The sequence below is a fragment of the Thermobia domestica genome, chromosome 5 (genome assembly GCF_964235325.1).
Source record: "Thermobia domestica chromosome 5, izTheDome1.hap1.1, whole genome shotgun sequence".
NCBI classification, from domain to species: domain Eukaryota; kingdom Metazoa; phylum Arthropoda; class Insecta; order Zygentoma; family Lepismatidae; genus Thermobia; species Thermobia domestica.
In genome coordinates, this window is record NC_137458.1 from 233,494,920 (window position 1) to 233,509,202 (window position 14,283).

Sequence of the window (14,283 nt, forward strand, 5' to 3'; positions counted from 1 at the left end):
CTTAGTCCATCTGTATTTTCTTTCCATAAGAGCGATGGTTTAGCCATATTATATTTAGGGACATTAATGAAACGTTTATTTATGAAGTACTAGCAGGAAACCCATTTTCCGCACGAGGAGAGTACGTTTCATTTTGGACATAAAGGGCTTAATTTGATTTTAAACTGCATTGTCATCTCAGCCACCGCAAAAACTATGAATTCGGTACCAATATCGGTCATTTTTATAATTTGTATACACACACACACACACACACACACATATATATATATATATATATATATATATATATATATATATATATATATATATATATATATATATATATATATATATATATATATATATATATATACATATATAGATAGATAGATAGATAGATAGATAGATAGATAGATAGATATAGATATAGATAGATAGATAGATAGATAGATAGATAGATAGATAGATAGATAGATAGATAGATAGATAGATAGATAGATAGATAGATATAGATATAAAGTTGCGGAGCTGAATTTAGATTTAAATGGCGGAAGTAGTGTCACTGTTCATCTCAGCGACCCTAAAATCTATAGATTCGATCATTTTAAATATCTTCCCCCTCCCCTAAGTTGCATCATCAAAATGAAATGATAGAAAGAATCCCAGGTCTGAACCTTATCTATGTGGCAAATTTTGATCGAGATCGGTAGGGTGTTATTTGTATATATAAGAATGGATAAAGTAAACCACCAGTCATTTTTGATGAAACCATTCGTTAAAAAAAATTGCCCGAATAATAAAGGACCTACTCTGTGCTTCTCCCAGATAAATAACATACTACGTTACTAAAATATTGATGTATGAAATACAAATAAAATTATTCAAGTTCTCTTCAAAAAAAACTGGTATAAAACTTAATTCTTGATTAGGTGTTTTAGTAAATTAGCACTGTTTTGGGGTTAAGAAAATCAAAATAAATAAATAAATCCTTTGGGGAATCTTACAATAACTTAAATTTGAATTTTGGTCAACATAGCCTATATTGTACCTTATGACCATTAAATTTGTGTTGTCGGTAACAAAGAGACAGACAATCAGAAATCATTGTTTTTCTTCAAATTTCGAAACATGAACCTTGTTAATTAATTTATTTATTTATTTTCACGATAACTAGATTTCCTAACGACGCCCAAAAATGAAAGAGAAAGAGAAAAAAGGAAATGAAGATCAGAAATAAAATACGTTGTTCATATATGAAGAAACTTGTTCTGTAAGATATCTGAAACAAAAACATGAAGATTGGTCATGCATTGCATTGACATCTAACATCCATTCTCTCCCGCCCGCCTTTGACAAGATACCTATTCTAACACTTTTTGGTATATAAATGAAGACTTCCGTGTATGACAAAACGCATGTTTTAAAATGATATTTAGTCCTTATTTTTTAATTTTATTTTGTTTCTTTATTTTTTTTACTTGAAGACTTGAACTAAGAAGTCTTGAACTAAGAAGACTTTTTTACTTGAAGAAGTCTTGAAGACTTGAAGACTTGAAAGTTCGGCATGTGTGATTACAGTGTCGCGCTTAAAAATGTAACTCAAGTCACGTTGAACCTATTTCTTGCTGTTAAGTTTTGCCAAGTATAGTATTTACGCAGATAATTGCTGAATAATCGATAAAAAAAATAGTGATTAAAATACCGTTATTGTTTTCTTCCTTTTCTTTTAGTTTAACGTCCCACGAGTGTGCTCCAACGCTAGAGGAGACGGTGATGATGATAATAAATGAAATAACGGAACGAAGAAATGGGAGGAAATGGTGGAATCCCCACAAAAGTCACACACAATGTTTGTCTACAACAAAGCCCACTTGGGTGCGACCTAAGTTCCTACGCACCTGAGGAAATCGCTCTACCACTGAGTTATCGCGGTAGCATTTCTATACATCGTTCAAGTTAACGTTTCTATTAGTCTTCTGACAGTAAAAGCACTTTTGAGTCTACATTGAAACACGTTGTAAGCACTGGCGCAAATCCCGCGGGATTAGGGGAAGATGTCCCCTCCAATCTTGGAACTGCGGAGTATCCCCCATTAATCCGAGTTAAAATGTGTTTTTTCTTGGGAGGGAGGGGGGAGAAATGTGATGATTTGTGTCCGATTGCCACAAAGGAAAATGATATGAAATTGATGTCCGTCCAGAAAAAGCCTCAAATGTGCCCGCCTCCCAATGTTGAAGACAACTCTGCTCCCCTAATAATCAACATTGGTTTTCAACTTCATAAATATTTTGAACAACGCTTAAAAAGAGATTGCGGAAACGGTCTTACATGGCCCCTCGCAATGCTGAAGACAGATATGTGCCGCTGGTTGAAAGGGATTCTCTTCCTGCTGATCTAGTGGCTAGCGCGGCAAAATCATTTCCTTTTGGAAGAGACTTTTGTGATGATTCGTGTTGTCCATGAGACCAAATTTGTAGCTTCCTCGTCTCGAAAAGGTGTTCTGAAAGTGCTATCTCGTCTCGAAAAGTTGTTCTGAAAGTGGAATCTCGTCTCGGAAAGTTTTTTCTAAAAGTACAATCTCGTCTCGGAAAATTGTTCTGAAAGTGTAATCTCGTCTCCAGAAGTTGTTCTGAAAGCAATATCGTCTCAAAATGTATATTTATTCCTATTGGAAGAGCTCTGTCCCTTCTGGTATCTCGACACGAAAATTTAGTATCGTCTCGTCTCATCTCGTGGGCAACATACGATATAGAGACGATATTGCTGTTCCTGTAAAAGCAAATCCACTTTGCGAAACTGTACATCACTTTCGCGACATCCTTTCCATAATACAAGGCAGTCCCCATTCTTCTCTTGTAACTAAATCGTGAATGCTTTCCCACCGAGGATTAAACTGGAGATTCGCGTGCACCAAAGCCGCACGCGCCAGTGGCGGATCTACAAGGTAAAACTTGGGAGGAGGGTAGGCAGAACCAAGAATATGACAGGTATATGATGAGTTTACTATAAACTTTCGAAAATATACACATAATAGCTTCAATTATTTCTGTCACTCAAAAAAGTGAGGGACTAGGCCCCTCAGGCTCCGGACTAGATCCACCACTATTTGCGCTAGTCATTGTATTTGAATCCTGTTACGTATTGAATGGCCAGAGATTAATCAATAATTAAGTCCATTAAGGAGTTGTAAGACTCAATAGCACATGTAGACCTATATCTTCTTTCTCTAAAATAATAAAACATTTATTACAATCTCGAACTTAAATTGCAACTAAAACAAGTTTGCCTTAACTTAGTGAAGTGGAAATACTGATAACATTAGTGCAATATACTGCATATGTTTTGTATTACGCAATAGTATTTACCTTTTTCGGTTAATTATATGTAAGCATGACAGGTCTGCTAGAGGCAGGGAAATGTGCAAAATATTTTTCAACAAATTGGAAAGTATTTCAAATAAGTCATTGCTTAAACTTAAAAGAAATAAATACAAGACAAAAAAATAAGATTTTTTTTTCGTATCTACAAAAGTAAGAGAAGAAAAAGAAGAAAGAAATTTTGAAAAGGAAATGTGTCGACTTACCGTTACGCTCTTCATGTCTGGGTGGAGGCACCTGCCTTTACCTCCTCTCTCTGAAACTACAAAATTTCACTTGGTCTGTGAACCACGAAACGCATACACTCCACACAACACAGTATATAATAATCCTTTCGTTGGCTGTTCGATGTATATTAGCTTCCGCTATGTTGAGAAAGTCCATGCTCCATTCTCTCTCTTCCAAAAGCAACGCTTGCTTTTTCCGTCCTCAACGACGCCCAAGAAATGCGCTGTCAGGTACTTTCCATGGAAAGAAACTTCATTCCAAAGCAATCTGTGTCTGTTGCCTCCTATAATTGCGTAATATATTACAACCTAGTATGGGAAACACTGCATATCATATACACAATAATACTTAAACGTGCTCTCAAATTGAAATAAATGTATTACTAAATAGGTTGCAAGTTGTGTGGCTGTGTCTATCGTTTTGTTTTCTTCGTAGTAAAGAAAACAGGCAACATACAAAGTACTATGAAATTCGAAGTCAAGCGAGAAAGGACACAATAAAATAACCATGAAGATAAACAATAATACATGGTTGGATTGTTACAACGAGGTCTTAGTAGCAGTAAATACCTTCCTTATGTGTTACTATAAAACAATGAAAATGGATCACATGGACAAGGATTTTTATTTAATGTCATTTTATACTATATAATATTTTATATGCAAATATAATGTTACCCCATAGCAGAAAATTCCATAATCAGAAGTAATGTGCACTATTTTAATACCTAGCTGAAGTGAAAAAAAATTATAAAAATAACGAGATTCTAATAATTTACGACCATAAATCATGAGTACACGTGACAACTTCATTTTTTAGCGTCTTATGAATATGATCCGAAGCTAAGGAAAGCGGTGATTGTAAAATGAACAAAGAAAGTGGTGTAAGAAGAAAGTGGGAAGAAATAAGAAAATCGAAAAAAAAATAATTCGCACATGGTGTTTGTCCACAACAAAGTCCACTTGGTGGAAGTTCGGCTCGAACCAGGGACAATATGCACAGGATTTGAGCGTTCTACTCTTGAGCCACCGCAGCCCCTTTTATTTATTTATTTATACATATTTCTGGGCATTACTGGTATCTAAACTCTTAAGCCCATCACGTACGAAGGACGTCCATTGACGAACATACTATCCACGAAAGAGAGAAAGGAAACGGCCTGGAACTTGTATGTTAGGTACCATCCCACTATTTGACTGATATGAAAGAGGAAAACATGGGATAAACCTCATTCAAGATATCCTACCTTAAAAAGTAGTTACACCTTTTCGACCGAATGTCACCACCTCAGCCCCTTTTTAACATTTTGCTTATCCGTTTAAGTTGAGTTATGGTGTTATTATCCACTAAAGGTTAGAGTTTCTTCTCAGCACCAAGGCAATATGAGAACTATTGTCCGAACTATTGTAATATTGTTCAAATCTTACAGCTGAAGCTTTAGAAATCAAACCTTGGACCATGATCGGGGTTTGAGCCCAGCGTAGTTAGCGAGTGTTAGAGGTCTGCACGAGCAGGAAGTTTTAGCCCGAGTCCGGCCCGGCCGCTGAATTTATAATGTGAGGCCCAACCTGAGTCCGAAATACGTGTGTTTTAGCATCAGGCCCGAGTCCAGCCCGAGCTTGTGTGATAATCAAATGAGCCCGAAATAAGCTCAAATTACAGAAACTTAATAATCAACGTAATATTTTTGTTTACAGTAATTAGACGTTTAATTTTTCAGTTGTGATTTAAAAGTTCTCCAGAAAGAACTGTCCATTAAATATCATTATACAGTACATTTAAAAGTTAGGCCCAAAAAGGCCCGAGAATATGGTTGTACATTTGAAAATTTTGGCTCGGGGCCGAAGTGATATAATTTTGTAGGCCCGCGGGCTCGGCCTGAGCTCGTGCAGACCACTAGCGGGTGCACAATCATTATGAATCAATCCTCACTTCCAAGGGAATTGGTACAGGAGCCCTGACTACCAGTGTATGTTGTATTTAGTGATGTAAGTAACCCAGATGCAAGATAGTCACCATGTAAAATTACCTTCAGCTGTAATTTCTATTTCCTCATAGGCAATATACAAGAGTCCCTCCTTTGCTGGTTCAGTTTTTTGATGCACGAGATCCTTAGTTCTATTCCCAGTTGGAAAGCGTCGAACTAAATACAGTTCTTTAGTTTCCACTTTAGATTATAAATTTCTCCTACACATACAGGTTTGAAATTAGTTTTGAGATCAACATTAATGTTTTTAACTGACTATGAATGTGAAAATTCTGACCAAATATTGACTTAGAAACAAACAAAAAGTAGGGGTCTTAAACGAGAAAACTATCTCTCGATATATCTAGGTATATTGTAACAGAAGTTTAATAGTTTAACACATTATACTCATACGCTCATGCACACGCCTATGAAGCCTGTTGGAAAAGTTTCTAAAATCGACTACTTAGTGGAACTAGTGTACCGTTATTATAAAATTCGGAATAATAAGTCTATGTTTAACTTATTTTCGATTGTTTGTTTGAGCAGATTCATTCATAGCAGTTTCAAGGAATAGTTTCGTGTAAAACCGTGATGGAATAGGTCACGAATTGTATCCTGGAAGATCCAGAGACATTCAAACCTACGGCCCCCCAGACTAGTGACCCAGACAGACCTATGACCCGGAGTGACATTGTGACACAGAAGGATCCGAAGACGAAATGTCGTCATACCCGTGGGGAGTATGTGTGAGCTACTAAACATGCAATTATAACAAACATGGTTCTCTTTTCTCTCATTGCCTCCTCACTAAATATAATTTTCTTTCTCGTTTAATGTTTGCGTCTGTGTGTGTCAAGCATTGCACTGGAAAATAACTGCAACGTTTATCAGTACAAACGCTCTAGAACCACTGAAAAGACAAGTTACATATTCCTCTCATGAGGGATTATCCAAGTTGAATCGACCTGCAGAACTTATCGTTTAGAACGTAAAAGATACCACCAAACCAAAACAGTGTTTTGTTAGTTATTTCTGTATAGATTAGGTTCAAAAACCACGTATCGGAAAACGAATAAATATGGAATATTCACAACATGTTATCTTCATTTTAAAATGTCAGAATGAGAATCAAACAAATGAATGTTCGAGCTCGAGTAGAGAATATCATTGACCAACCATAGAAATTCTGCAGTAATGCTGCAGAAATGATATTTCGGGAGCTTCTGTGTTACAAGGTATATCGAGTCACCAAGTCAGACTGATTATGCGAAGGAAGACCCGAACCTAGATTTCTAGGACAAAAGTCGTAACTCAAAGATCCACTGATCTTTCCCCGTCCTGTCACTGGTGTGAGAAATGGAAATTTCTCGTGAACACTTTCGAACGATGGTTATATTTATTGTTTAATACAGTTTAATACCAAAATAACGAATAAAAATAACGAATTGGCTCTTGGGGATCAAGTACTATCCAATAGCACTTTATGCAATTGGATTTCCGAATTCCAGTGTGGTTGTATATTTATTAGGATGACCAAAATTTTCAGAATCCGGCGGAAAAAGTTCAGATTATTTTTTTGAATTTCGGAATTTTCCCGAATTCCAATTTTTTCTGATCTTACTTTCCGCATTCCAGGAAATAAAAATTCCGGAATTAGCCATCCCTAATATTTATTAGTTGTGAATTTCTTGAAGGTCGTCCATCAACGTCTGTTGTTGCCAGATTTCTTACTGTGAAATGATTGAGAGAAATCGACATGTGACATGCCATGAGATTCAGGTATTGCACATTGACATGAAAGCAATACATACGTTTCTATATGGTAACTTGAACGTGCAACGTTTTAATCGGTTGAATCTCACACAACTTGCCCGAAGCTCAAAAACGGGGTATTCTAAAGAAATGCTTAAAATATTCAACCAAGGTAAGTCAAATTTCGTATATTACATCGTTACAGGGGACGAAACTCGGATCTATTCATAGAAACTCGAAAGGGAACAGCAATCCACTGTTTGGGGTTTCAAAGTGAGAAGAAACAAACAAACGTTACTAGTTCGAGGATAAGGAGTGCTGTCAAGTAAATGATTGTCTGTTTCTTCGACTATCTCGGACATGTGGCAACCATAGCTTTAGAAAATCGAAGAACTGTATATATTCAGTGATAGACAGCAATTTGTTTCCAGGAATCACCAATAAATTATTTATAACAAGTTCAAATCGTTGCATCATTCTTCACCATCACAAGGGCAGTTCCCACTCAGCACACCAAACTGTTGATTTTTTCCCGTCAAAATATTAAATTAATGACTCATTTTCCATACTCACCTGATTTAACACCTAATCACTCTTTTTTCCTTCTCACACATGAAAAATAAAATGCGTGGTGAGAGATTTTATCGCCACTAGCAACTGTTGAGACATTCCGATCAATGGTTCTGAGGGACTTCTGTAAACTGCTGTGAAAAATACACAAATGGGCTTCGATAGACCATCAGCAAGCATAATTTTACGGTAGGAAATTCTAATCTTTTGAATTCCATAAGCACTCGTGCCACTGTAAGTATTAATTTGTTTAGATTTGTTGAGTTTGCACCACAAAATCATAGAAATACGATGCAAACGAAATATTGCATCACAAAATGTGATACATTTATGATCATGATTTATTTCCAAATTGAGTTATTTTTGCATATGAATACCATTACCTTTCCTTCAAGACAAAACGATTCTCTTTCAATGTTAATGTTCCGTGAAAAATATTCCCTCGTTCGAAACTATTATCTTTACCCCTTAGGTGTATTTTAGGTTCTCAATGATACAAAGCAATCCACTACGGACTACACACCATATTATTGGAGACTGATCATAGAATTAACGACAAAGATATCTTGTGTACTTTGACAGTGTATTGCATCTGGAAATAAATAGCTTTAATGAGATTTTGAGATGCAATACACCATATTATTTTGGGGGGAACAAGATAACCAGCAGAAACATGTGACTTTAGCTGTACTCTTTTTTATATCCTTCTATGTTTTTGTTGTATTCAAGCTCTTGTAAGGATTTCATAAATGACGTATCTAGTAATTATACTGTTCGTTTTCTATTTGTTATTTTATTTATTTAAATTTATTTATTTATTTATTTATTTATTGCAAAGCTTTCTCTCGTTTAGTGATGAGCAAATGCAAGACCAAGACTAAGACCGTGTTGGTCTTGGTCTTGGTCTTGATCTTGTACTGGAACCCTTTTTCTTGGTCTTGCACACTCAGTCTTGGTCTTGGTCTTGGTCTTGATCTTGTTTGCAAGGGTCTTGCAAGTCTTGCGTTCAAGAAATCTTATGCTTTTCATAGGTAAATTTTACTCTAGATATAGGGGATAATAAATACTACAATGCGCCAATATAACGGGAATACAATGTATGTTTCTAAATGTAGTATAGATTTTCCTTCGATGATGATAGTGTATAACATAGGTGATGAGATTTATTTTATTTTTAAATGGGTGCCCACACTTCACTAGTTATAAGATAAATCACAACGTTTCGTAATCTGTTTATATCAGATCCAACATTCCACTGGTTGCCAAACTGGGGAGGCTACCCCTGAGACTCATGGAAGAAATTCAAAACGGCACAGGTTATTAAAATACCATGAACTGCAAAATTATTTTTACACTCTAAAGGCGTCAGATTTTTCTTTTCATCCACAATTAGCTAATCCTTGTATTAAACAAACTTCCAATTAAATATTGAGATTTTGTTTTAATGATTCCAATATATACTCTATGGGGCAGGAATATGGACATTACGCAAAAGCGATAAAAAATTGCAGGCTTTCGAAACATGGACATGGAGAAAAAAAAAGAGAGAATTAGCTGTGTTGAACGGAAAACGAATGAGAAAGTGTTAGAAATATTAGCAGTAGTGGAAAAAAGACTTTTAAATATTGTTAAGAGGAGAAAGGGGAACTGGTTGGGGTATTGGCTGAGGAGGAACTGTATTATGAGGGACGTGCTAGAGGGTATAGTGGAAGGAAAAAGAGGGAGGGAGCAGAGGACACTGTAGTTGAATGAAGGTATTAAAACAGAAAATTGCTACGTCATGACAAAGAAACTAGGTGAGGACCACCGTACATCGAAGCTTCTCAGTTGCAGCAAGTAACCTGCCAATAATGACAGAAGGGACGATACGATAATATTCTCACAATATGGACGGTTAACACCCCGCACAAAATAGGAATGAATGAGTTAAGAGTGTTCGACACTGAAGCTTGTAAGGATCACTACATTTCGACGACTAGTACATGACAAGTGACATCTGCCAATTGGCTAAAATAGGTTTTACTGAATGAATGTTATTTTCGATGGTTTGGATCCAATCGGCTTACCAATGAGATCGCATCCACTGGGTAAAATAACTACGAAGATCAAAGCCATCGCTTCTTTTTTTCTGTGTTCTTTTAATTAAAACGTCGAGATATCACAAGAACGGTATACAGCGTGCTCTGAGAATAAATCGACAAACTTCCCTTTCGTGTTCAGGTCCTCAGTAAAGATTAAATTTTATCTGTGATTTTGGTCGGAAACGCCTACTTACGAAGATTGTGTCAAGTCAAGGTCATTAACTAAAATTAGTCTTAAAGTGGCTATACTGAATAAAACAAACTTCACATATGTATTCAGAAACTCCATACACGAATCTGTGAGTTTGATTGCAAATGCCTAATTGCAGAGATGGGGTCAATTTGAGATCGATTCCACTAATTACGTTAGATATACCTCATCTCCGTAATTAGGTTTCCAGCCATAGTTGCATATATTTCTTTTATATTGAGATCCTGAACATAGTTGTCGGTTTGTTTCTGGAACACCCTGTATATCATACGCGATCTACAGGACTCATTAGATCTTGATGCAAGTTGACACGGAGATAGAATTTAAATTGTTTAGTAAGCATGTGGAATATTTTTCTACATAACATTTGGTTTCTGAGTTAATGGCCATCTTACTTGGGGTTGGGTATAGTGGAAATTTTCACTTTAATAAAAGTTACTTGCAACAAGTATTAGGGGGAAACATTTGATTTAAATTATTACACTTAAAATAAGTAATGAGTACTTGCTATAATGATTCGCTAAAGAATCAATGAAATGCATTTTTTCGAAAATATTCCTCCTATTTCGTCCTACTTTTTAATTCTACCATATTTTAACAATCCTTTACTTTGATTAACTTTCGATCGTGAACTATTTCAACCCTCATTTTCCCCCTATCCTGGAGTTTTTTGAGGGTTGGAAAAAAAGATACTGAAAACCTAATTATGAAGATAGAAAAATGAAATTTGGTTTCGTGAAAGAAGAATAACCATTTGTTCTGTAGAACAAAATTTAAATGCTATGTGCATAGGAGGGTGGGTGTGTTGACGTTATACTTTTAAAGGACATTTTGATGATCTTTTGATACACATGTAACGTGGAATGAAAACATTTCTCTTAAACCATACTTTAAAAATACCCAAATGGAACTAGGTTTAGACAGTGGCATGCTGAAGGCATGCTAACAAAATAACTTACCTGCGTTTGGAGGCTACAACGTCACAGATCAACTAAAAGTCGCTAAGTTGCTATAGCATCTCGCAGTACTGTGACAAATTAAAGGTCCAGATGCTATAGCAACTCATAGCTACGAGTGTGTTAATCATCCGTTTTCTTTATAGCTAAAAAGGCAAAGTTGTGGGACATAAAACTGCAAACTTCAGCTAATTTCATCAGGTGAATGTTTTGGAGACCGTACTGAAGACTCTTAATTATACTTGAAAAACCAAAAGAATGAATAAGAACACGTATACAGAGAATTTTACAGGAAACTGCTTTAGTTGATTCATGCGATTCTGTGGTGAGAATTCTAAGAACAACCGTTGCTCAACTTTCTATTTCGTTTGGGTTGACCCATGATTCAAACACTAATATTTTAGCAATTGACAAGCGAAATAGCTAGATATATTTTTAGGGTGACCTACTCGGTGTTATTTTTAGGGTGACAAAGTTTGCTAGCATACATTACTTCTAGATTATTTGCTAACTAGCCTACGATTGTAATGTAATTAGAAATATTGAAAATATTCATAACCTGAAAAATTAGGAGAATTGCAATGAAACTTACTTCGAGAGCAAAGTAGTTTTAAAATATTCACTTATTATTTTAATAGCCTTTAGCAGGAGACGTTGTAGAGCTTAACTTTTGGGATAGGTCACCTTGAAAACAACGATTGGTTACCCCCCAAAAAAAAAAAAAAAAAAAATTCTTTCCTTTTTAAAAATCCAAGATACTTGTGTTTCCTCGGGTGACTTCAGGTTCTCAATTTCACTATCTCTCTACAACCTCATATATTTGTGGTAGGAGTTTTAAAAATATATATTTTTAAGTTCTATATAACTCGAATCTCTCATTTTCGGAAAATGCTGTGTTTCAACCAGTAATTGCATAATAGTAAAGATTTCTGTCATTACTCTATTCGCTGTAGGTTGTGATGCGCAACTTGAGAAAAGCTTAGTTACTATACATTCAAGCAATTCCTGTACATCATTGTGTAATTATTGCACAATACCCTAACAACACATGATGTGCTAGGCATGTGCTATTTAGGTGTCCCAGCTACTTTTTAGCTACTCGACACTTGGCACATATGATATTCATATGCTAAGTATGTACTTCAGCTACCTACAGTTTTAGGTATTTGTTACACCTAATTGATATTTGCAACTATGTACCACAAATGTAGCATTTATATACCTGGCACAGTTTCGCACTCTAACAGTCAGTTGTTTTTATGTCGTCACTTGGGACATATATCTGTCATGTTCTAGGTGCGTCCTTTAGGTACATACTGTTTCAGATATTCTAACAGCACAAGATGTGCTAGGCATGCTACATTTAGGTGTTCCATATTCATCTCCCACATTTGATGCATTTGTTGCTTCTTTTTCTAAGCGATTGTGTACTAGAAGCAACAAAAGCATCAACTTTATTAGATGGAAACTGTCGCCGATCATTTGAAAGTGAATACGGAAGAACCATGAAAGTAAATAGACACTTGCCTTTTGTTATAAAATTACATGGCCAGTAGATTTTATCTGATCTCTAACGGTTATCGTCGAATATACGCGGTTAAAGGTGCACTCTGATTAGCCAAATTCAAAAGACGTCAACAATTTATCTCTCTACAAGCGATATTGTCTTCTTCGCCTCTGTGGCCAAGTTGGTAGAGCACGCGGCTAGTAATGCAAAGGTTGGTGGTTTGCGTCCACCCTGGGGTAGGTTTTTTTAAACTTGTTTAAAGTGTTTTTAGACTCACCTTAATATAAACAAATTACGTATGTAGGCGATTTAACATATTTTAGGGGAGTAATTTTGTGGTTCATGGACGCTTACGGCATGGGGAACATAACTAGAACATACTAGGTACGTTCCCCAGGTACATGTCAGGCATGTGCCTAGGGACGGACATAGACTGTGACTATCACTTGCCATCCATGTAATTTCTCTCTCAGAGGTACATAAGGCACATACTGGACACATTCCCATGTACCTGAGGGAACATGATAGGCATATGCCTGCTATGTGATTGTGCTGTTAGGGTACTGGAATTATACTTAAGGTCAAGTTCGTTTCTACATTATGAATTAAAGGTGAAACGTTAAATTTAATACAAGAGTTAAGGAGTATTTTAAATAACATATTCATAACACAATGTTATAATTTAGAAATTTCTAAAATTTTTATTGTTGCGTGTGAAACTTTGCTCTTTACAGAATATCGGAAGAACCATAGGTATCCGTAGATAACCTGGCTCCTTCTCTCTTCCCTTTAGAACGCTAATGGAGTTATGAAGCTTTGAAAATATTTATCGTTGAACAGCGATACCCACTTTGAACTAAGAGTACTCTACTTCATACTCATATCATTTTGTTATCGCATTTACTTGATTTCATGCTCACATTGTCAATCTAGCATCATACTCAATTAATCTCACGTTTACCCAACTTCACGCTACAACAGCATTTTAGGATCACGATCACGTCATCAGCCTGACATCAAACAGAGTCAACTTTACGTTCACATCATTTCGACATCACGCTCATTCGACCACATGCTCACATCACCAGTCTGACATGATACTCATTCAAGATCACACTCACATCGTTTAGATATCACGATAACTCAATCTTACACATCATTTCGACATCACGCTCACTCGACCTCATGCTCACGTCATCAAGCTGACATCACACTCACCCAACTTCACGCTCATATCATTTGAATATCATTCTCACATTACCAATATGACATCACGTTCACTCGATCTCATTCTCGCATCACAATTCTGACATCACTCTCACTCAGCTTCACGCTCACATTATTTCAACATCAATCTCACATCACCAATATGACATCACGCTCACTCAATTTCACTTTGAGATTATTATTTCGACATAATGTTCACTTAAACTCACACTCATATCATCATTCAGACGTAACTCTAACTCAAATTTATGGTCTCATCATTAGTCTGACATAACACTTACATCATGCTTTGGAACTCGCGCTCACTCAACTTCACACTCACTTCGTAAGAAAGAGATTCAATGAGCGTGAGTTCAAAACTCACGAAAGCCAACCTAATGAATTTCAACAATTTTGAAGTAGATCTATCTTTTTATTGATTCC

At 36.0% G+C, this 14,283-nt stretch overlaps 2 protein-coding genes across 2 annotated transcripts in view; both read right to left on the reverse strand.

The window, feature by feature from the left end:
• Window positions 1-3,703, reverse strand: part of LOC145686449 (uncharacterized) — a 54,700-nt gene extending 50,997 nt beyond the window's left edge. The window contains exon 1 of the mRNA XM_081759759.1: window positions 3,566-3,703. Within this exon, the coding sequence (XP_081615885.1) occupies window positions 3,566-3,580 (15 nt within the window). The 5' untranslated portion in view covers window positions 3,581-3,703. The remainder of the gene's footprint in view (window positions 1-3,565) is intronic.
• A 50-nt stretch (window positions 3,704-3,753) lies between these two features.
• The window catches only part of LOC145686447 (uncharacterized), a 31,197-nt gene continuing 20,667 nt past the window's right edge, over window positions 3,754-14,283 (reverse strand). Inside the window, exon 4 of the mRNA XM_081759757.1 lies at window positions 3,754-3,870. Coding sequence (XP_081615883.1) covers window positions 3,840-3,870 — 31 coding nt within the window. The 3' untranslated portion in view covers window positions 3,754-3,839. The remainder of the gene's footprint in view (window positions 3,871-14,283) is intronic.